Source organism: Anomaloglossus baeobatrachus, chromosome 3 (genome assembly GCF_048569485.1).
Source record: "Anomaloglossus baeobatrachus isolate aAnoBae1 chromosome 3, aAnoBae1.hap1, whole genome shotgun sequence".
In the NCBI taxonomy this organism is placed as follows: domain Eukaryota; kingdom Metazoa; phylum Chordata; class Amphibia; order Anura; family Aromobatidae; genus Anomaloglossus; species Anomaloglossus baeobatrachus.
In genome coordinates this window covers 215,614,445-215,639,967 of record NC_134355.1, presented here as the reverse complement: position 1 = coordinate 215,639,967, position 25,523 = coordinate 215,614,445, and the positions used below count along the sequence as shown (strand labels likewise).

Here is a 25,523-nt window from a genome sequence, read left to right as displayed (position 1 = left end):
GCAGCATGGCGGCTGGAGCACGTTTGGGAGTGCGCAGCATGGCGGATGGAGCACGTTTGGGAGTGCGCAGCATGGGGTATGCAGCACGATGGGGAGTGCGGAGTATGGCGGATGGAGCACGTTTGGGAGTGCGCAGCATGGCGGATGGACCACGTTTGGGAGTGCGCAGCATGGCGGATGGAGCACGTTTGGGAGTGTGCAGCATGGGAGATGGAGCACGATGGGGAGTGCGCAGCACGGCGGATGGAGCACGTTTGGGAGTGCGCAGCATGGAGGATGGAGCACGATGGGGAGTGCGCAGCATGGGGGATGGAGCACGTTTGGGAGTGCGCAGCATGGCGAATGGAGCACGTTTGGGAGTGCGCAGGATGGGAGATGGAGCACGATGGGGGGTGCGCAGCATAGGGGATGGAGCACGTTTGGGAGTGCGCAGCATGGCGGATGGAGCACGTTTGGGAGTGCGCAGCATGGAGGATGCAGCACGATGGGGAGTGCGGAGTATGGCGGATGGAGCACGTTTGGGAGTGCGCAGCATGGCGGATGGACCACGTTTGGGAGTGCGCAGCATGGCGGATGGACCACGTTTGGGAGTGCGCAGCATGGCGGATGGAGCACGTTTGAGAGTGCGCAGCATGGGATATGGAGCACGATGGGGAGTGCGCTGCATGGGGGATGGAGCACGATGGGGAGAGCGGAGTATGGCGGATGGAGCACATTTGGGAGTGCGCAGCATGGCGGATGGAGCACGTTTGGGAGTGCGCAGCATGAGAGATGGAGCATGATGGGGAGTGCGCAGCATGGCGGATGGAGCACGTTTGGGAGTGCGCAGCATGGGGGATGGAGCACGATGGGGAGTGCGCAGCATGGCGGAAGGAGCACGTTTGGGAGTGCGCAGCATGGCGGATGGAGCACGTTTGGGAGTGCGCAGCATGGCGGATGGAGCACGTTTGGGAGTGCGCAGGATGGGAGATGGAGCACGATGGGGGGTGCGCAGCATGGGGGATGGAGCACGATGGGGAGTGCGCTGCATGGGGGATGGAGCACGATGGGAAGTGCACACCTCTCCCCAACACACACACACACACACGCGCACTGCACAACACACCACACACACCCACTGGGAACCACAAACAACTGCCCTACACAGACACCCACACACACAGACAACGCTGCACACACAAATATACGCACATACCGCACAACACACACATTGCACAAAACATACCTCCCCCCAAAACACACCACACACACACAAACCGCGCAACACACACACAACGCTACAGACACACAGCGCTCCACAAACAACGCAACACACAAACAACACCCCTCTCACCCCCCATCACACCCAGACAACATCCAGAACATGTACAGCGCCGTATACAAACACTTGGTAACTACACACAACAACATCTATATATCTATATATCTATATATATATATATATATAACAAAAATCATACATGAACTACACAATACGTAAATTCTAGAATACCCGATGCGTAGAATCGGGCCACCTTCTAGTATGTATATATATATATATATATATATATATATATATATATATATATATATATATATATATACACACACACACACACATACATATACATACACACGCTATATAGTTGCATAAAAAGAAATCATTACAAAAAATGATGTAGCGCTCCGCAATGTTTTTGATTCTCAGCGCAAAAAAAGCAGACGGCTACGGGCTGCAACTCCCATCTGCCTGGCTTTACCTTGGCTGGCAATTAAAATACAGGAAGCCTATAAATTAAAAAAAAAAATTGTGGGCTCCCGCTATATTTTGATTGCCAGCCAGGTGAAACCAAGCAGCTGGGGACTAAGATTCTCAGCATGGTAAGGCCCAAGTGTTCAGGGCCCCCACGCTAAAATCCGCAGCCGCTCCTGGAAATGGCACATTGTTTCTTAGCGCCATTTCTAGGCGCTTTACTCGGCTCTTTCAGCGGCCAAATTAGACATGGCAACCATGAATTTCAAGTAAACAGTAGAAAAAAAACAATTTATTTTTTATTACAAATAAAACAAAAAAACAAACAAACATTTAGAGCCTATCTTTATTATAAAAAAAAATCCTTAGTCTGATGTAGTCCACAGTAATCACCAATTTTGTTAGAGAAGAACACCCATACCAACAACCCACAGGATAAGTAAAACTGTAATTTATAATATATTCATAATCATGGGTGTGGGGGTATATAGAACCAATAGGACCATTTGGAAAAAAATCATAACAGTACCGAAGAAGAAAAAACGAACAAAAGGTCACAAAATAACAATATGTTTATTAGTATTCGATAAAAAGAGCATGTATTAGATATTTAAATGATATGCTCTGAAGAAGACGGCACCGAAACGTGCGCATTTAGGGGTGGGTGTCACACACCTGGATTTGTGCCCCAACTATATTTTGGTAAATCTACTCATTTATCTATATTTACTTTGTATCTATTACTGGTTCTACATGACTTTATATGACTATTTAGCATCATGGATACCTATTATATTATGGAGCAGTTCCCTCTTACACTGCATACCTGCAACCTCATGTGGTTAGTATATATTTTATTATAGCCACATACTATTGATAATTTCGGTTGGTGCATGCTCCACACGTACTTGAGTAAAAATTTAGTGTTATTACCACTGCAGCATATTATGGCAGCAATTAGGCGTTTGTATGTTGTTTAATGTTAGGTTACCCCTTCTTAGCACGTGACACTTTATTTCCCCTTGCTGTTTAATCAATTTTGTACTTTAATCCTTTTTTAAATTTTTACACACACCCCTTTTTTGCATACCGTGTGGTTTGCGGGTTACCTCATTTGAGACACCCTTCTCTTTCCAGCCAATGGTTGTGTTTTTTAAAAATAATTTAAATATCTAATGTATGCTCTTTTTATCAAATACTAATAAAGATAGTTATTTTGTGACCTTTTGGTGTAGTCCACAGGTAGAGCATTGTCAACTCTGGTTCATCACTCTGCACGTACAGCATCAATACAGACTGAGAAGCAGGCTGACACTGAGGCCGGAGTTCCACTTACGTATGAGTCGTGCAGTCTCGATTCAGCATCATCCGGCACGGACTGACACTCTTCGGACATGAGCACCTCAGCTGCATGGAAATACATGCAGCCGACCGCTCCTGTCATGACAGTGTGCGGCCATACCGGGTGATGCGATGAGAGACTCGCACAGTGACAGTCAAAGTTCAATCGAATCCATGAGCCATAGACTAGGGTGAACGCGGAGGTCATCACGAACATGGTCGAAAACAGTCGAATATTGCCGAGTGACAAGCAGTGCAATGCATATCCCCGGAAGTTAACAGGACCTGCCATGACATCATAGCCATGTGACCAGTCTAACCAAGTGTCTGTACAACATTTACACCAGACTGGTCACATGGCTATGAAATCATGGAAGATCCTTTAGTCAGTGATGCTTACTGGGGGCACAACAATGATCGGACATGGAAGCAGAAGCGTCCAGGAATCAAAGTCTGCAGATTGCGTCACAGGACCTATAAGTAGGATCATAATGTTTTTTAATAATGTCCAAACTGTAACACGAACTTCCCAGGAAAGCTCGTGTACACGATCACTACAGTGCTGGCCAAAAGTATTGGCACCCCTGCAATTCTATCAGAGAATACTCAGTTTCTTCTTGAAAATGATTGCAATCACAAATTCTTTGGTATTATTATCTTCATTTAATTTGTCTTCAATGAAAAAGAAAAAAAAATGTCAAAGCCAAATTGGATATAATTCCACACCAAACATAAAAAAGGTGGTAGACAAAAGTATTGGCACGGTTTGAAAAATCATGTGATGCTTCTTTAATTTATGTAATTAACAGCACCTTTAACTTAGGCAATCCGGCTAACAGGTGTTGTTAATAACTAAATCACACTTGCAGCCAGTTGACATGGATTAAAGTTGACTTTACCTCTTTCCTGTGTCCTTGTGTGTACCACATTGAGCATGGAGAAAAGAAAGAAGACCAAAGAACTGTCTGAGGACTTGAGAATCCAAATTGTGAGGAAGCATGAGCAATCTCAAGGCTACAAGTCCATCTCCAAAGACCTGAAAGTTCCTGTGTCTACGGTGTGCAGTGTCATCAAGAAGTTTAAAGGCCATGGCACAGTGGCTAACCTCCTTAGGTGTGGAAGGAAAAGAAAAATTGACGAGAGATTTCAACGCAAGATTGTGCGGATGGTGGATAAAGAACCTCGACTAACATCCAAACAAGTTCAAGCTGCCCTGCAGTCCGAGGGTACAACAGTGTCAACCCGTAATATCTGTCGGTGTCTGAATGAAAAGGGACTATATGGTAGGATACCCAGGAAGACCCCAATTCTTACCCCGAGACATAAAAAAAAACAGGCTGGAGTTTGCCAAAACTTACCTGAGAAAGCCTAAAACATTTTGGAAGAATGTTCTCTGGTCAGATGAGACAAAAGTAGAGCTTTTTGGGAAAAGCCATCAACATCGAGTTTACAGGAAAAAAAAAAAAAAGGCATTCAAAGAAAAGAACACGGTCCCTACAGTCAAACATGGCAGGGGTTCCCTGATGTTTTGGGGTTGCTTTGCTGCCTCTGGCACTGGACTGCTTGACTGTGTGCATGGCATTATGAAGTCTGAAGACTACCAACAAATTTTGCAGCATAATGTAGGGGCCCAGTGTGAGCAAGCTGGGTCTCCCTCAGAGCTCATGGGTCTTCCGGCAGGACAATGACCCAAAACACACTTCAATAAGCACTAGAAAATGGTTTGATAGAAAGCACTGGAGACTACTAAAGTGGCCAGCAATGAGTCCAGACCTGAATCCCATTGAATACCTGTGGAGAGATCTCAAAATGGCAGTTTGGAGAAGGCACCCTTAAAATCTCAGGGACCTGGAGCAGTTTGCCAAAGAAGAATGGTCTAAAATTCCAGCAGAGCATTGTAAGAAAACTCATTGATGGTTACCGGAAGCGGTTGTTCGCAGTTATTTTGGCTAAAGGTTGTGCAACCAAGTATTAGGCTAAGGGTGCCAATACTTTTGTCTGGCCCATTTTTGGAGTTTTGTGTAAAATGATCAATGATTTGATTTTTGTTTCATTCTCTTTTGTGTTTTTTCATTGCAAGCAAATTAAATGAAGATAAAATACCAAAGAATTTATGATTGCAATCATTTTCAAGAAGAAACTGAGTATTAATCTGACAGAATTGCAGGGGTGCCAATACTTTTGGCCAGCACTGTATGTGTTCGGTGCGAGCCCCGAACTTTACAGTTCTGGATCGGCCATCACTAGTAGAGATATGAAATGTGGGTGTAAGAAAGAAGAAAAAAGAGCGAAGAGAAAAGACAGAAAAGAGAAAAGAAAAAAAGAAAGAATGAAAAAGAGAAGGAAGAGGCATAAGAAAAATAAAAATAGAGAGAAGGGGAAGGACAAACAAGGAGAGGTGGAAAGGAAAAGAGAGGGAGCGGGAGGAGGGAGAGGGGGAGGGGAAAAAAGGGGAAAAAAGGAAAGGGGGAGAGAAAAAAAAGGGGAAAAAAAAAGAAAAAAGGGGGAGGGGAAAGAGTTAAAGAAAGAGGAGGGGACAGGAAAAAATGGAGGGGAAGAGGGGGAGAGAGAAAGAGAGATAGAGAAAAAGATAGGGAAAGAGAAAAAAGAAAGACAGAAAGAAAGGGAGAGTGAAAAAAAAAAAGGGAGAGAGGCAGAGACAAAAAGATAGGGATACAAAGGAAAGAGAGAAATATATGGGGAGAGAGAGACAGTGCGAGTAGTGAATATGGAGGTAATACCTGTGATACCTTGCTAATCTCTGGCTTTTTCTGTCTTTTTGTCTTCTGTTTCTGGATTTCTTCCAGACAGCCTCCCAGCTCTTGATTCCTTCCCCATACATAGATGGTCAACTGCTCCAATCATGTTTTATTCCTCATATTCTCTAAATTATTGCCCCATATTCTGATCACCAATAACTGGATTCAGGTCAATGTTTAATAAAAAGCAATTATTTTCACACTTTTGGGAGTGCTCGGATTACTTGATCTCTCTATTACGTATTCGGAACCTACCGAAGCACCCCTATCTACACCAGAAGTTCCATGTTACATCTCACTAAGTAGGAACATGACCTGGGACAAAGCACCTAATGCTTCAGTTACATGGATAGAAAATGTTTGGATTTTGACAGAATAATGCAATGGTAATAAATAATCAATGCATTTATTTTTCAATTACCAACATAAGCACATAAATTACTAAGGGATTTAAACTTGCTAACATATTACCTTTAACCCCTTCACCCCCGTTTTTTTTTTCCGTTTTTAGTCTTTGTTTATTTTGTTCCCCCTCTTCCAAGAGCCGTAACTTTTTTTTATTTTTCCATCAATATAGCCATATGAGGGCTTGTTTTTTGTGGGACAAGTTGTACTGTTTAATGAAACCATTAGTTTCACCATATAGTGTACTGAAAAATGTGAAAACAAATCCAAGGGTGGTGAAATTGCAAAAAAAAGTGCAATTGTATGATTGTTTTTGGGATATTTTATTCACTCTGTTCACTTTATGGTAAACCTGATGTGTCCATATGATGTCTCTGGGGAATACAACTGAGTAGATACCAAAATGTATATTTTTATCTAAAGGGTTAAAAAAATTCAGAAGTTTGTCCAAAAAAAGAATTGCGCTTTTGCGCCATTTTCTGAGACCTGTAGTGTTCTCATTTTTCAGAATCTGTGGCTTATTTTTTGCATCTTGAGCTGGCATTTTAATTATACCATTTTTGTGCGGATGTTACTTTTTGATCGCCAGTTATTGCATTTTAAATAATGTTTGCATTTTTTTTTTCTCGCTACATTGTGTACCGATCAGATTATTTGGCTTTATACTTTGATAGATTGGGCATTACTCATCATGGTGATATCAAAATTTTTTTTTTATTTTGTTTTAACTTATTTTCAATGGGGCGAATGTGGGGTGATTTGAACTTTTATTTTTTTCATATGTATAAAAACTTTTTTTTTTACATTTTTATTTTTTACTATAGTCCCTCCTCTAGGGGACTTTATCACTGCACAGTCTGATTGACTGTGCATTTCTGTTGAGCTGCACAGCTCTCATCAACAAAAATGCAGCGTTCCTGTTAGAGCAGAACCCTGTCGGCTCTAACAGGAAATAAGTCATGATAGCGAAACGGGTTATCACGTGACCTATTGCTACCATGGAAACCATTAGATCACGGTGATCGCGTCAGGGGGCCGCCGATGGAGGCGGGGAATGGAGTGTTCCCTGCCGCAGACTTTTAAACCACGCTGTTCGCATTTGACAGTGCGATCTAAGTGGCAAGCAGACCCAGATGGATCGTGGATTGACTTGCGCCTGATAGCGCCATATATCTGTTGTTCAAATCAGCAGACATGTGCAGGGATCACTGGCGGCTTGCCGCAGCAGTTGGAGGTGATTACCCTGACATGACCAAGGATGTATTGGTATGTCCTTGGTTGTAAAGGAGTTAAGGCCATGTTCAAACTGGCGTATATCATCTGATGTGAGAGAATCAGATGCGATATGCTAATGACACTCAACAAACTCAGAGCGTGAGCCAAGTGTCATTTACTGTGATCTGAATCTCACATGAGCGGAGAAGAGGGAGAGAGTAAACTCTTCATCTTCATTTTTTGTCTCTGTGTATATCAGACTCTACTGATATCATCCGATTGCAGTCCAATGTTTCACACACACCCATAGACTTATACAAGTTCACATGCTGGGAGATACGCTGCAAGATTTTTTTTTCTTATGCTGATTGAAAAACACTGATCGGCACTGCCCCATAGTTTAACATTTGAGCGAGTGCAATCCATCCGAGTTATACGCAAGTGTGAGCGAGCGCTAACTGCTTAAAGGAGAACCATCTCTTGGGAATTCTCATGCCGTAAAAGAAAGCCAAATACAAACCCTTCAACCTAATTAGAATCTAGGTGATAGCATTGTATGAAGGGAAACAAGTAAAACATCAGAGGGAGGTAAAACCGTAAGACCTAAGCAAGCTGAGCAAATTCACATGAGATTGGCAGTTACGGATCTTACTTCAAAACTCCTCAGAGTTTAAATATTTGATAGAAAAATGCTGATAGTATATTGTCACTGTTTTGCACGGTGGGCCTCACTTCCCCATCTTTTTGCCTCCCAGACTCATCTTTTTTAGTATTTTCCCCCTCCCATTTTACATTGTTTGTGCCCTGTTCTCATCCCTCTCCCCCTTTTTTGGTTAGCAGTTATAATAGAACTCTGGTTTTGGTCTGAACTTCAGACTCGTACAAATACCTCAGAATCAACTATAGTCTTAAGGCCTCATTCACATGTCCATATTTTTGGATGCCAGGAGTAGAAAGTAGAAAGAAAAACAGTAATTGAAAGATTGACACCTGTTTTGTGTTTATGAGACACTCCTGGTTTTGACATACTGGTACTGATGTGTAAATAAATCCTTATCTTACATTGAAATGATGCTGAAAATCTTGGAAATGTGTGTTATGTATCTTATATGCTATGTTTAAGATTCAATAAAAAATTATTAAAACATGAAATAAAAAGCTGTAATGAGACAATGCCTTTAAATAAATAGATAAATGAGTCTAGCAACATTACCATGTCTGTGTTTTCAGCCAGGAGATGATTGTTATAGTCAGCACCTTCAAAGTAAATTGTCCAAATCCCAGGAGAACGGGTATAAGGAATAAGTCTACAGTAGCCTGCAGGGAAAGCAACAATCATAAAAGACATCACTAAGTAAAGTCTATAGAGGTAGGAACATGAAGAGCTCATTCACTTTTTTTAAATGCATCATTAAACTTCAATAACCCCTTCAGAAATGACTATTTGTTGCATTTTTTTCCCTACATTTCTTTCTAGAGCTACAACATTTTTTTATTTTTCAGTTGATGAAAAATTGATGGCTCCTTCGTTTACCCAAAGAGTTTTAGGTTTTCAATTGTACCATTCCTTTTACAAATAAACTAAAAAATTGGGAAATAAATCCAGGTAGGGTGTAAGTGTAAAAAAAAAAAAAAAGAAAAAGATTTTGGATACTCATGGTAAAATCTCTTTCTCGGAGTCTTCATTGGAGGACACAGGAAACCATGGGTATATGCTGCTTCCACTAGGAGGTGACACTAAGCAAAAATAAAAGTTAACTCGTCCTGTGCTGTATATACCCACCTTCTCGTAGGAAGCTATTCAGTTAGTGATAAAGTAGTAGGAGAAGTAGCTGTAGTAATTAGTTAATTTATATTTGCCTTTGAAGGTGCATAAATATATTAGTGTAGGCGCTGTGTCATCCAATGAAGACTCAAAGATTTTACGGTGAGTACCCAAAATCTTCTTTTCTCTGTCGCTTCATTGGTGGACCCAGAAAACTATGGGATGTTCCAAAGCAGTCCCTTAGGGTTGGAAAAAGCTTGGATAGTAAAGTAAGTTATTGATTTACATTACGTGTCGTCCGTAAAACCTTTCTGCCTAAGCTTGTGTTGGCTGTGCAGTAGGTGTTTACTTTGTATTACCTGGAAAGTGTGAAGAGAGGACCACGTGGCCGCTTTGCAAACTTGTAAGGGGGAAGTCGTGTATAATGAGCCTTTACTCCTGAAGGGGGTGTCTTTTCTTTTAGTTGGTATGACTCTAAAATGACAGAACGCTTCCATTTAACTATATTGGATATTGAAGCGGCTAGGTCCTTGCGATATCCGTCAGGAATTATAAAAAGTGAGTCTGATCATCTAAAGTCCTTGGTTCTGTTAAGATATGTGCGTATTGCTCTGACTAGGTAGAGTTTGTTTAGTGCTGTTTTTTCTGAGATGAGAGGTTTTCGGACAAAACAAGGGAGGGCTGATTTCCTCGTTTAAGTGAAAAAATGAGTCTACCTTGGGGAGGAAGGTAGGTACTGGTCATAGTACGACCTTATCTTGATGTATAATTAGATATGGGACACGACTTTAAAGTGCGGCCAGTTCCAACACTTGACGAATGGATGTGATGGCTACTAGGAAAGTGACTTTCCATGTATGCAGTAGTATTATTATGTCTTGTATAGGATCGAAAGGTGACTTTTGTGGAGCATTGAGGACTAGATTTAGATCCCATGTTTTTATCGGTGGTTGGTAAGGGGGCCTAAAATGAGCTACTCCCTGTAGGAATGTTTGGACCTGAGACAGAGAAGCTATATTTTTCTGAAAAAGTATAGACAGTGTAGGAATTTGTCCTTTGAGGGAACTAAGGCCTAGCCATGAATCTAACTAACTGGAAAGCTAGGAGACTAAGTAGTGCGAATGACAAAGGAGCAACATTGTTTGATTCACACCAACAGAAAAAGGCTTTCCAGGTTCAGTGGTAAATGTTTGATGTTGAAGATTTTCTTGCCTTTCTCATGGTTTGATAAACCTAAGTCCTTTATGTCATGATCCAGGACTGGTATTCCCCACCCCAGAGTTTCCCAGATCCGACCTGGTCAGGTCAGGGGTTAACACTTATTGGCCTCGTTCCGGTTTCAGGAAACACTATATCTGGGCATTGCACCAGCATTCCAGCACTGGTTATAGTTTTGCTCTGGTGAGCTTTCCTGTTTGATCTAACTCCTAGTTACCATGCCCTGCCTGTACCCTCCCTTGTTCGTCCGTCTGTCCAAGTCCCTGACTTTCTGTTCCTGTCATTTGTTTACTCATCCAGGTTTATCCTCTTCCCGTGTTTGTGTCTCCCCTCACCCTCTGGTCTTGTCTTCTGTTCCCTATGCCTTTTGTGTTCCTCTCTGCATACCTGATCTCCCGGCATCCGACCTCGGTTCTGTTTTCTGACCTGATCTTGATCCCCCCTGTGCACTTACTTAGCTTCCCGGCTAGACCCTGACTGCTTGACTACTCTATTGCCCCCTGGTGATTCACTTGTGAACTGCCTGCTGAAGTTACTCTGCTGTACTTTAGCCTCCCTTCTGTTACAGTGTTACTTTGACTCTCCTTCACTACATTTCTACCACCTTAGTGGGGAATACGCTGTACTACCTGTCACCAGCTCTTTGTACAGCGTGACACTTCAGAACAGCGGCTTCAACAGCCATTCTGATAAATTGAGAAACCGTGAATTCTGGTAGTAGAGTGGGCTTTGGGAGAGAAGGTCTTGACGATCTAGAAGTTTTAATGGTGCGTCCGCTAATATATTGATCATTTCTGTGTACCAGGACCTTCTTGGCAAGTCTGGTGCTATCAGAATGACTGGTACGCCCTCTGCCTTGATTTTCTTTACTATTCTGGGGATTAGTGGAAGAGGAGGAAACAGGTACGCTAGTGTGAACTGTGTCCATGAGATTGCCAGAGCGTCTAATGCCACTGTGAGGGAGATCGCGTGTTCTCAATACAAAACAGGGAACCTAGTTGTTGTTTCTGGATGCCAGTAGGTCAACATCTGGCTTGTCCTAATGTTGGCATATTTGGTTGAATACTGCAGGGTGTAGTGACAATTCTCCCGATGCTAGACCCTTGCGGCTTAGGTAATCTGTTGCCCAGTTCTCTACTTCTGGTATGTGAACTGCTGAAATCTGTGGTACATGGTTCCCTGCCAAGGTTAGTATCCGTGATACTTCTGCCATGACACTCGGGCTCCTGGTGCCTCCTTTGTGATTTATGTACACCACAGCTATGGCATTGTCCAACTGTATGCAGATTGGTCAGTTTGAGAGCAGCGACTGAAAATGAAGAAGTGCTAGGTAGATGGCTTGAATCTTTAATATGTTGAGCAATAGCGAGGTTTCGTAAAACTCCCAATGACCTTGAATGTTGAGGTTTTGGAAAACAGCCTCGCAACATGTAACGCTGGCGTCTGTCGTGATCACTAGCCATTGAACAGGAAGGAACGAATGAACCTGTAGAATGCGTGGGGACTGTAGCCACCACATTAGGCTATGTGCGCACTAGGCGTTTTTTACAGCTTTTTGTGCGTTTTTCGAGTGCGTTTTTGTTCAGAAAACTGCATGACTTTGCTTCACCAGCAAAGTCTATGAGTTTTCATTTTCGCTGTCTGCACACATCAATTTTTTTTAGCTGCGTTTTTGTGGTGCCCACAAAAACGCAGCATGTTAATTATTCTTGCGTTTTTCACTGCGTTTTTCACCCATTAAGTTCAATGAGATGGTCAAAAACGCAATTAAAAATGCAAATTGTAATTATAGCTGCATTTTATTGCGTTTCTATGACTAAAAAAGCAGCTATAAACGCAAGGGGTGGGTAGTACAGTCACGTGTACAGATAGAGGATTGTACTCACCCAGCATTCCTTGTGTTGGTAAACACAGAGGAGTGAAGATGTCCGCTCCTACCACCATCCCATCTTCCCGGGACCGCCACCCCTGGTTCCACCTCCCGTCCTGCGCCATGTCCGCTCCTAGCGCCTCTCCCGGTTCCGCCACCCCTGCTCCGGCGCAATGTCCACTCTCAGCTCCTCTACGGTACCGCCACCTTTGCTTGCACCTACCGTCCGGCGCCATGTCTGCTCCTAGCTCCCCTCCCGGTACCGCCACCCCTGCTTCCTCCTCCCGTCCAGCACAATGTCAACTCCTGCTGTCATGTTCTCTCCAGCTCTCAGCCGCACCATAATACTGCGAATGCTGGACCTAGAACTGTGATTACTGCCTCAAATCCGGGCTTGGTTAAAGATTTTACTTGTTTGTTGGTGGGATCTTTGAGGATACCTCTGTCTGACATCAGAAGTAAGGTGCCAGTGGAGAGACGAGAAACTGGCGGGTCAACATGAGGCGCTTTGGTCTATTTTTTTTAAGACCTCTGAGGGGAAAGGATACAGGATGTCCATGCATCCTCTACATTTAAAACGTCTGTCAGGTTGTCCCCATTTTCTATCTTCATCTTGGAATTCCTTGTGATCTGAGTAGAGGATTGGTGAGCGTTTCATTTTTCTGAAGGAGGTAGACTCCTTGCTTATTCAGCTCCGTGTAGTGTCTTTCCCTGCAGGGCTCCAGCTCCACCTGGTGGCAGCCTGACACTTGGTACCTCTGTTCCTTGACTGTCCTCTTCTGTCTCATGGCCGCATGTTGCTATGGTGGTCGAGCGGGCTGGAGACTTATTGCTAGGATTTTTATGCCTCCCTGTCCAAACACTAATCGACAACGTGTTAGTGTAATATGATCCTGTGTTCCAGACCTGTGCGACAACAGTGTGACTGTTTCATCCTGTGCGCTCGGTCTCTAGGTGGGTTTACAGTGACTCATTACACTATGTTACCCTGACAAGATGATTGTTTTCTGCAATAGAAAAGAAGAAAAAATTAGTGCAAAAAAACCCAGCAATTGTGGAAAAAACTGGGGCTGAGAAAAAGCCCTGTGTCCAACTCCTGCTGACACTAAGCAAAAAAACTGTAAAGCTTCCTACCAGAAGGTGGTTATATAGTGCGCAGGAGCAGTTAACTTTTATTTTTGCCTACAGTAATCTCCTAGTAGCTGCAGCATATATCCATGGTTTCCTGTGTCCCCCTATATGAAGCGACAGAGAAATCAAAATTGTTTCTCAGGTTTTTTTTGTTACAGTATTGTATTGTATTGTGCAGTAAAAATGACCTGCTAACACAATTCTTTATAATAGGATGATTCTGGCAATACCAGATTTGAATAGTCTTTTTTTTTCTTTTTAGTTTAAAAAATGTTTTATTGGAAATGATATGTAACATAAGCAACTGTAAAATAGATAATTTATTATGAATATTTGTTTCATAGTACCGTATATCTCTGCATCCAGGCCTTAGCTTGTATGATTAGCCTCATCCCTTAGACGTGTGTAAATGTGTGAGTTGAAGAACTTCTGACTAGCATCTGACATTGTTAAATCAAAGCTAAGCTGACAGCTCAGTGCTACTTTTCTATCTGGTATTTGAGCAAAGATCTGAAATTAGCATTGAGTCCCTTCTAAGTATTACACTAAGGTCTAAGGTCAGCAAGCCTCAAAGAGTTCTATACATTCTATGGTTAAGGGTAAAATGGTTGGTTTTAGTAATCTGTACTGCGCATGACACTTACTCTGCAGATTTTGGACCACGTGAGACTGACATAATGCCATAGCTAAAAATGATATTGAGTTCTTAAAATGATGTTTAAGACCATTTAAAGAGACAAGGAGAATCAGAGGGTGTGGTTAATTGTATTTAAGTTGGACCACATTTCATAGGGTAGAATGGGACGATTCTCAACCAGACGAACCAGAGAGAAGACGGCTTGCCATAACATCACAGCTATGTAAGATAAATGGACTCTTTTTCTCTATCTTCTTATCTTTTTCTCTCTTAACTAACTAAAGCCAAAACATTATTTTTCTGTAATGACTTTAACCTTTATTGAATAAACCCACATATGATTTTACACCTATATTTTTCTTCAATCATTATATACTGGCTAAGCATATTTTACGTCAAATCCTATTTTTAACAGCAACGTGTCATGATCCAGGCTGGCTTCCACTGTGGCTACCCCTAACTCCAGTCTGGTTATATCAAGGGTTAATTCCTCCTTGCCTCGTTCCTGCTCCCGGGACGCTATATCTTGGCGCTGCACCTCCAGTTTTGCGCCAGTAATATTCTATGCTCCTCAGTGTGTTTCTGGCTCCAGTGAGTTCTGACTCGTGTCTCCCTTTGATTGTCCTCCCATCTCAGTCCCTTACTATTCATCCCAGTCTGTCTTATCCCGGTTCCGACCTGCTTGCCCTCCTCCCTTGTCTGTAGTTTGATTTCCCGGCATCTGACCTGTATTCATGTTCCTGACTCTGGCCTCCTCCTCTCCCTTCTGCTATATCTGTGACCTCTTGCTTCTGAACCTCGGCTATCACCTGACCCCAATTTGCATATCCCTGTGAAGTGTCTTGACCTCCTGCTACTGACTCTGTGTGTTGACTACTTTGCTGGTTTGCCCGCTAACTGCACTCTGAAGTTACATTGCTGGTGACTTTAGTATCTTCCTAGTGCAGTGTGACACAACGTACATGCAATATTAATATTATTGATCCCCTGGGGGCTTAGAAACAATGATCAAGTGTGTAATAATTCTAGAGTTAATATTGATCTAGATATGGAAATACAAGAGGGATAAAAGAAATAAAATGACAATACAGAACACTAAAGCAAATTACAGAAAATTAAAGCAGTATAGGGAATAGAAGGTATATATAATGACCATATGATATCACATTACTATAATAAGTTATATACATTCTTACCAAAGGTAATTATCCAGAGATACAAGTGACTGGAAAAGTAGGATCAGTAAAGGCAGTAGTATTCCACTATAGCACTACAAAAAAAGTTTATAGATGACATGATGAACAGGGAGTAGATGCCCAGCTGGAAGTGGGCAGACAGTCAGGTACAGCTGACGTAAGCAGTCTCTTCAGTCTTAGGCTGTGTGTCCATGGGACACTAACCGTGGAATTTGCTGTGGAAAACCTGCAGATTTATCTGGAATTTCTAGATAAATCCGCAGATTTTAGCAAGTACAGACACTCTCCATGTTATCCTATGGGACATGGGGAGTGCTGTGTCCATGCTGCGGTATGTGCGGATGTGGAATATTTTGCGGATGTCCCGCAGCTGCACATAACTGAATGTCAATTATTCCTGCGGAAATACCTGCGGAAATCCCGGCCCTCCACTATGGAGATAGAGGCCGGGACTTCCGCAGGTCAGTCGCATGAATGTCCGCAGGTTTCCCGCAGCTATTTTGCTGGAATCCCGCAGCTATGTATAGCTGCGGATTCCGGGGATCAGCTGCAGGAAACCTGCGGCCGTACCTGCGGATATATCGGCGGGTACATAGTGCCGTGGGCACATAGCCTTAGGCTGCTTTCACACTACGTTTTTTTAAACATGTGCCCTGAACGGATTTTTTACCGCAAAAACGGATCCAGTACAAATGCGTTTTAATTTCAATACATTTGCAATGGACTCGCGTCAACATGTGTTGACATGTATTTGCGTGCGTTTTAGTCAGGATCCAGCGACTTGCAGTTTATTTACTTAAAGGGAATCTGTCAACAGGTTTTTACTACCTCATCTGAGATCAGCATAATGTAGAGACAGAAAAACTGATCCCAGCGATGTGTCACTTACTGAGCTGTTTGCTGTAATTTTGATTAATGTTTTTTCTGCTGCAGATCTAGCAGCAAATATACGGGACTATCTGGCAGCACACCAAGTAGTCCTCTAATGATAATCTATTGCTGATTATACAGTGATCTTTTATCAAAACTACAATAAGCAGCCCAGTAAGTGACATGACTGGAATCAGGATCTCTGTCTCTACATTATGCTGCTTTCAGATTAATAAAGAAAATCTGTCACCAGGTTTTTGCTAAAGTGAATACAAATATAAGGTTCTCCAAAAGTGGCAAGGACGAGATGGGAAACATAGGCACTCCATGGAAGAGCCGAAGATTAAATATCCTGATGATTATAGTAGGAGCGAGGAAATATTACGTGGCAACGGAGGAATACTTTGAAGAGTGCGAAATATGCAGAGGGAAAATGTGAGGGGAACATTATGGAGAAGGCCAGTGTGTGTGTGTGTGTGTGTGTGGGGGGGGGGGGGGGAAGCATTATGGAGCAGTGCAGTGGGCAGGGAGAATATTTTGGAGAAGTGCAGTAGGGGTGGGATATTTTGTGCAGGGGCACTTATTTACTCTGGGACACAGCATAGTATATATATATTTTTCATTCATGGGGCATTATAATGATATTTTTATGTTTAAAAGTACCATTTCATGAAGTGCTGCAAAAGGTCAGAGCAGATAAAATTCTCTAAAGAACAGCTCTGGACATAAAATCTCATCATGGTGTCTGTAATTTGACAAAAGCGCTTGATACAAATGAGATGTAAAGGACTTCAAATCAAAGGTACCTGAATGTAAATGTTTATTTGTGATATTAACTATGTCTCATCAGTATTGTGGTTTTTGTTTGGTCCGCAGTCTGATGTTGGTTCACGCAATACAAATGTAAATGAGCTGACCTGAAACTGAAAATCTTCACTGTACTAAGCTTGGTAATGTATTCCTGTACTCCCAGTACTTCTGGTTATGTATGCATGGTGGTTCAAACATAGTATTCATGTTCTGATGGTGGTTGTGGCGCTGCATTCATGTATTGAGCTTGATTCTGATGTTGCATTCATGTACTGACAATGGTCCTGGCATTGCATTCATGTAACAATTGAATTACTGGTGCTGCATTCCTGAAGTGATGATGGTTCTGATCATGCAGCAATACATAACCTGCTTCCTTTTAAAATTAACATTCTCAAAACTTAGTTTTGAGATTATGAGGAGGATTAGGATCTGTTCCAAAAACTCAATGCAAGTTCCAGTGTTCCTGATGATTTTTGTGGAGTAGAAACATTCCATATCATTCTCAAATACTCAAATCTTGATTTTGATGACATATTAATATACTGAAGGTGAATCTTGTGACGGATTCATGCAGAAACTTGTTTAAATTTTACAATGGTCCTTCAGATTGGTTCAGTATTTCATTGAGTCTCATAAGCCAAGAAGCACACCTTCCCTAACAGACAATACTTGGTTTCAATATTTTTCTTCAGTGGGAAAATTGGGAGTTATACAGCTTTCCATGTTTATAGAGCAAAAACGGGGAGAAAATTATAGTGTTAAGGTGTTGTGTTGCAGTGTATCATGATCCAATAAACTGCTCGTCACATAAAGGTGATTATGAACCTGCAGAGTAACACTTGTATTTGTATATTTATTCAGAGACATTACAACTCCATTTTCTATGCTCTTCATTGTTTAAGTAGTAAATTACATGAGCTGTATGCCCTGACCACCTATACCTAGGCTGTAAATCCCTAAAATTCCACTGCTCTCCCTGCTCTCTTTTAAAGTGCCTGTCACAGTCCCTGCTTAATAGCTGAAAGGCATTATGACATTGGGCAAGCCTAATATAATTTTAGCCTTCACTGTGGATGATGCAATTTTAAGGAAGAAGTGAGACGGTAACAGTCTTTTTCTTTTTTTGCCGATCAGGGCAAACCAAAAATCAAATATAGGAATTCACCAGTATCTGCAAATTTCAAGAAATTCAACTCCAAGTCATTTTGTAGCTGATCGATGCGATCATCTGTAACACATGATTATGCTCTATGCACTTTTATAAAAGTAACTTTACTTTAGCTCATACACACCTCTTTGACACAGTGGTTCCAAAAATTCCTGCAAACCATTAGGAATGTTTCGTACCACATCACAAGAATAACCATCTTCAGGCAATAGGAAAGGCAGCTGTAAGTCTGGATCTTCCTCCAATTGAACTTCTCGTCCATCACTGCGAGCCAGTTCATCAGCAGTATTCTCAGCAACCGTTCTGACACTCTCGATTAGCTCCTATATGAAATGAAATAAGTGTGTTACTGAAAATAGTAATAGAAATTAAAGGTGTTGTCTAGCTATTTGTTGATCCATCTGCAAAACTGGTCATGAATAGCAGATCAGTGGGGGTCCAACACCTGATGCCTGGAAAGGAAAGCTCTTTTATGCTCCAGCAATTGTCGGATGGTAACACTGGATGGTAACACTGAACACTGCTGAGTGCAGTTCCATTCCAAGTGTAGCATCCATTATTGGCCATTGCCGGCTAGTACAGCGCAGCTTCTAATCAAAAGAACAGGAGCGGCGTTGCAGTAAACTGCAGTGGACACTACACCTTACATGGACGTACGGTTAGCAGTTCCACTCACCAGGTTTACATCCAGGTGCTGCTGGAGCAAAAATAGCTGATCAGTGGGGGCACCCGGTGTTGGACCTTAATGATTCATCATCAAATATCTACTTCTAGACAATTCCTTTAAAGGGCATTTTCTCACAAAGTTATTTTAAAGTTAATTTCAAGCAATAGATTTTGGAATAATGATAAGTTCCACAATCACAGGTGTTGGGGAAAAAAAAGTGTTTCTGGGCTGAGATAATGTTATAAATGTTCCCCTGCTATGTACTGTGTAATGGTCATGTCTTTCTGTACAGGGACATGGTCTGATCATACCAGGGCCGGATTTAGGTCTTCGCAGGCCCTAAGCACACCAACTTAAAGGGAACCTGTCAGGTGCAATATGCACCCAGAACCAAGAGTAGTTCTGGGTGCATATTGCTAATCCCTGCCTAACTGTCCCTGTATCTAGTAGTAATAATAAGTAATGGCGTAAACAACTGCATATTATAAAGTTATTGATATATGTACCAAAATATATGCATAAATATACACATCATATGTTACGCAGAAAAGGACTGTAATATGTGAACCAAATTGCTAATGACAGACAAAAAAAAACGCAAGAGAAAGGCGATCATCGGTTCAACTCATTTTTATTTTTATATATTGTGATAGAGAACATGCAGAGAGGTGATGGGGGAGAGAGGAACGGTATACATCACCGCAGACAGTACAACAATGGCAGCTATGTACTAGTTGAATGCAAAGAAATGGTATATTGTCATATGCAAACAGGGAATAATGACCCACAGATCAGAAACGCATGCTCACAGAGATAGTGCACCAGGGAATCTCTTAATATAAGATATAATAAAGAAATAATCTAGAAAAACCTAGTATATATATAAGAGAAAACCATGGATAACAATATTTCACCTCTCAATATAGAGAGAAATGTATCATATACAATACACCATGTGAGCATATATCCATGCCGGTGGTGGAAAACCACAACACAGCGGGAAAGCACAAGGACCACAATGACTAATTATAGAAAGTGAATAATACAATACAATATATGTATATTCTCACATTAAGGTTAATGTGCTTTTCCAGCAGCAGCGGTATAGACCAGCACCAACAGGGGCATGCATAGCTACTAGTTGCTGAAGCACACAATACACTTACAGCATGAAGATACAAAGCAGCGTGCAGCCATCATTTCAAGGGTACTAACAACTGATTGAAGCAAGGCAATCGTACGAAAATAACATTACCTAGATAAAGAGGACTGCGGAGGGAATGCGCCCGATGCGCATTTCGGAGTGTACCTTCGTCAGGGGGCGTGACCGGAAGCAACGGGGGTGCCATTAATATTAAGAGTTTCCCTGGTGCACCATCTCTGTGAGCATGCGTTTCTGATCTGTGGGTCATTATTCCCTGTTTGCATATGACAATATACCATTTCTTTGCATTCAACTAGTACATAGCTGCCATTGTTGTACTGTCTGCGGTGATGTATACCGTTCCTCTCTCCCCCATCACCTCTCTGCATATGTTCTCTATCACAATATATAAAAATAAAAATGAGTTGAACCGATGATCGCCTTTCTCTTGCGTCTTTTTTGTCTGTCATTAGCGATTTGGTTCACATATTACAGTCCTTTTCTGCGCAACATATGATGTGTAAATTTATGTATATATTTTGGTACATATATCAATAACTTTATAATATGCAGTTGTTTACGCCATTACTTATTCTTGCTCTCTTTGCTGTGTTTTGCACAGATTCAGGTGTATTCATAATGGACTATAAGGCCATGGAGTCTTCATGGCTGAATCAAGCGGATCAGGTGTTTGGGGAGGTCCAAACGGAAAATGATACTAATAGTGGACCGGATTTGGACCTTATGTTTTCAGAAATCACCACTCTTCTTAATAAACGTACACGCCTTTGTTGGAGTAGATTACTCCTGACTAAATATATTGATAAAAAACTAATACCACGTGGTCTTAGGGTTAGATTAACACCAACGTTTGTGGTCGAGGACCAGGATTTTATATCTAAATGGGAGGATATGTGCAATAGTTGCTCCTTTAACCTTATGCAACTCCTGATTGACTTAAATACTTCTAATATTGCCAAGATGGATTCTATCATTGATCAGAAACAGACCTCATTTCGGTCTATTTGCCCCCCTGACAAGGCTGATAAATATGATTTAGAGGCTACAAAGAAGGTTGACTCCCTTGTTAAACAAATTCGAGATGTTCATCTGAGGAAGTTCAGACGGGATCAGAAGGATTTTTCTGAAAATAAAGTCTATTTCTGGCGTAAACCGTTTGCTACACAGGAGGGAATGAGACGCCCGTCAGCTCAGTCTAATATATCTTCTCTGAGCGAAATATCTGAAACTTCTGATTCTAGTACTAGATCTGGAACAACTTATGGCGGTAGTGGCTTCTTTCGACATCAAACCAATGGCATAAAAAAATCTAAAGGACCTAACACTACTGCTGACAATAAGGTGATTAACCTGAGCACACATATACTTAGTGAATCTGATTTGTCCCTATTGTCTAGAGGCTTGTCTTTCTCACCAATAGCAGGGTTTCATATGTTCACAGTAAGGGGTGCTTCACACATAGTGAGATCGCTACCGAAATCGCTGCTACGGCACGGTTTTGGTGACGCAACAGTGACCTCATTAGCGATCTCGCTGTGTCTGACACTGAGCAGCGATCTGGCCCCTGCTGCGAGATCGCTGCTCGTTACACACAGCCCTGGTTCGTTTTCTTCAAAGGCGCTCTCCCGCTGTGACACACAGATCGCTGTGTGTGACAGTGAGAGAGCGACGAAATGAAGCGAGCAGGGAGCAGGAGCCGGCATCTGGCAGCTGCGGTAAGCTGTAACCAGGGTAAACATCGGGTAACCAAGGTGGTTACCCGATATTTACCTTAGTTACCAGCCTCCGCAGCTCTCACGCTGCCTGTGCTGCCGGCTCCGGCTCTCTGCACATATAGCTGCAGTACACATCGGGTTAATTAACCCGATGTGTACTGTAGCTAGGAGAGCAAGGAGCCAGCGCTAAGCAGTGTGCGCGGCTCCCTGCTCTCGCGGTTATGATCGCTGCTTCGGCTGCTGTGTTTGACAGCTAAGCAGCGATCATAACAGCGACTTACAAGGTCGCTGTTACGTCACAGAAAATGGTGACGTAACAGCGACCTCGTTGTCGCTGTCGCTTAGTGTGAACCAGCCCTAATTAAAGATTTACACATTTTCGCCAGATCCTTGCTATTTAAAAGGTACTTCTTTGATGACACATCTCGAATTTTGTTTCCCGCAGAAAAAGAAGAAGCGGCACTAGCAATTTTGTCTGAATTAGAATCTGAACATAGAGCTGGTGAGGGAGGTAAGGTACCATCTTGCATTAAACCCCCTTCTAAGAAATCCTTACCATTATCCTCCTGCGCGAATATTGATTTATTTGTGCAGGTAGTGTCTAAGGGCTGGTTCACACTAAGGGACAGCGACAACGAGGTCGCTGTTACGTCACCATTTTCTGTGACGTAACAGCGACCTGGTAAGTCACTGTTATGATCGCTGCTTAGCTGTCAAACACAGCAGCCGAAGCAGCGATCACAACCGCGAGAGCAGGGAGCCGCGCACACTGCTTAGCGCTGGCTCCTTGCTCTCCTAGCTACAGTACACATCGGGTTAATTACCCGATGTGTACTGCAGCCACATGTGCAGAGAGCCGGAGAAGGCAGCACAAGCAGCGTGAGAGCTGCGGAGGCTGGTAACTAAGGTAAATATCGGGTAACCACCTTGGTTACCCGATGTTTACCCTGGTTACAGCTTACCGCAGCTGCCAGATGCCGGCTCCTACTCCCTGCTTGCTTCATTTCGTTGCTCTCTCGCTGTCACACACAGCGATCTGTGTGTCACAGCGGGAGAGCGCCTTTGAAGAAAACGAACCAGGGCTGTGTGTAACGAGCAGCGATCTCGCAGCAGGGGCCTGATCGCTGCTCAGTGTCACACACAGCGAGATCGCTAATGAGGTCACTGTTGCGTCACCAAAACCGTGCCGTAGCAGCGATTTCGGTAGCGATCTCGCTATGTGTGAAGCACCCCTTAGGATCTTGAAAATCTGTCTAGCCATGTCAGGGTTGACAATTTGTCCAAATCTGAACGTATTCGCCTTCAGGAGTTGCAACGACTGTCTGATGTTACAATAAAGCCTGCCGATAAGGGGGGGAATATAGTCATTTGGCCAACATCCGCATACGAGAAAGAGGCCTTTCGCCAACTAAGGAATACTGTGTGTTATCAAAAGCTAACTTTCAACCCCCTTATTAAATATGTGGAGGAACTTAAGCGGATTGTGCAAGTGGCTAAGGATGACTGTATTATCTCCCCCGAATTGGCATCGGCTTTGATTGTACCGGAACCTAGGATTGCAACATTGTACTTATTACCCAAAGTGCATAAAAACGCCTCCTCCCCTCCGGGTCGCCCGATTATTTCGGGCAATGGGAATTTCCTTGAAAACATCAATAGATGGCTTGATAATCAACTTCAGCCGCTTGTAAGGAATCTTCCTTCATTCATTCAGGACACTGGCGATTTTTTGAGGCGTATAGACAGATTATATTTGGGTAAGGATTCTCTTTTGGTATCTTGTGATGTTGAGTCCCTATACACCAGTATCCGACATGCCGATGGAATCAGAGCAGCGAGATTTTATTTAAGTATGAGTAATATGTCATCTGACTTTGTGGATCTGGTGTTGCGACTGTTGGAGTTCTCACTGACACATAATTTTTTCGTTTTTAAGGGGTCCTTTTACCTCCAGCTCCAGGGCAGAGCGATCGGCGCTTCATTTGCGCCAGCCTATGCTAATTTGTTCCTGGGGCTGTGGGAGAGGGACCTCCCCCTGTCAGATTCGGAATCGTCGATTGGCCGAGTCCTTTTATGGACTCGGTACATCGATGATATATTCCTTATCTGGCAGGGGTCTTTTGATTTCCTTTTAAAATTTATTAGTGATCTGAACTCCAACACTCGCAACATCCATCTTACATATCAAAGCTCTACTGATTCCATCACATTTTTGGATGTGCTGGTGTATAGGGACTCTGAGGACTGTCTACAGTCCAATTTATATCGTAAATCTATGGCGACTAATACGCTACTCCATGCGTCATCGTTTCATCCTCCACATATGATACGTTCTGTACCTGTCGGACAATTTCTCCGTATTCGCCAATTGTGTTCAAGTGATTGCGACTTTGAATTGCAGGCGGCTGAACTAACCAAGCGTTTTTCTGAAAGTGGGTACAGCAAGCGTACGATCAAACATGCTTACCATAGAGCTAAATACTCTTTGAGGAACAATCTGCTATACTCCAAGAATGTGAGGAGTAATGATTCCTCTATTAGGTTTATCACCAATTATTGCTCTGCACATTCTGATATCCGTGACGCTTTGACGAAATCTTGGCCGATTTTACAGGGTGATTCCATACTGGCCAAAATCTTACCCATAAGACCACAAATCACCTTACGTAGAGCTAAAAACCTTAAGGACTATCTTGTCCATAGTCTCCATGAGAGTATCTCATCCCCAATATTCTCCAATGTACCAACTATTAGGAACGGATGTTTCCCGTGCGGCAAATGTGTGGCATGTCCTAATGTATTGCGGACGAATACATTTTCTGACTCTTCCTCTACAAGGAACTACACAATTAGAAAAAGGATTACTTGTGAGTCTAAGTCTGTAATATATTATGGAGTTTGCCCTTGTCCAAAAAATTATATTGGGCTCACGACCCGACAACTCAAAATTCGGGTCCGTGAGCACGTTCTGGGAATTGAAGCCGCACGGGAACATACTGATGTATCCACTCTCAAGACGATTCCACGGCACTTTAAGCTCTTTCATAAGTGTGACTCGAGGGGGTTTTTAGTCCGTGGAATTGATACTCTTGACGTGGATATCCGTGGGGGTCGTGTCAGTCAGCGACTGGCACGATTAGAGACACAATGGATTTGGCGTCTCCGTACGGTGCAGCCCCTAGGCTTGAATGAAAACATGAGCTTCATTCCCTTTTTATAATGTCTTGGTGCTTTTTTCTTGATTTTAATATTGTTTTAATTTTTTCTAGGCCTTGTGTGTTTTATGCGTCAGCATATATTACTTGCACTGTTGATTCGTTATCTTGGCTATCGTCTTCCTTGCATACAAGATGCTGACATGGATTGGATCATTGTGAACTGTGAAGAATTTTCATTTTGTCCATATATTTTGTTTTTTTGTTTTTTTCTTCTCCTCTCCCCCTTTTTGTCTTTTTCCTTTCTCTTTTTCTTTTTTTCTTATCTCTTCATTTTTATCTTAACTTATTTCTCACTTTTTAATTTTTTATTATTCACAATTTATTTATTTTTTCTTTATTATTTTTTGTATATATTGTACTACATGCATACCTGTACAATTTCATGTAATTAATGCATAGATGTAATTTTTGCATCTAATAGCTTTCTTATGTGTAGTATATAATTGTGATCATGATATGTATGTACCACTAGCTGTATATAATTTTTCTTCTTCCCTGTTCAGATATATTTTCTCATTCATGAGATTGTGTGATATATATCTTCTTATCATGATCCGGTCACTGTGCAGTGATCTTTACGAGCCTATTTGCTTCTATAGCAATGTCTATTTTCTATTTTCATTCCCCTTCTGGCTGGG

General features: G+C 42.3%; 1 protein-coding gene across 7 annotated transcripts in view; it reads right to left on the bottom strand.

The window, feature by feature from the left end:
• The window catches only part of AFDN (afadin, adherens junction formation factor), a 1,370,646-nt gene that overhangs the window by 567,870 nt on the left and 777,253 nt on the right, over positions 1-25,523 (bottom strand). For all 7 annotated transcript variants that reach the window (XM_075339717.1, XM_075339721.1, XM_075339720.1 and 4 more), the window contains exons 20-21: positions 18,245-18,443; positions 8,666-8,769 (exon numbers count right to left, since the gene is read on the bottom strand). In XM_075339717.1, the coding sequence (XP_075195832.1) occupies positions 8,666-8,769; positions 18,245-18,443 (303 nt within the window). The remainder of the gene's footprint in view (positions 1-8,665; positions 8,770-18,244; positions 18,444-25,523) is intronic.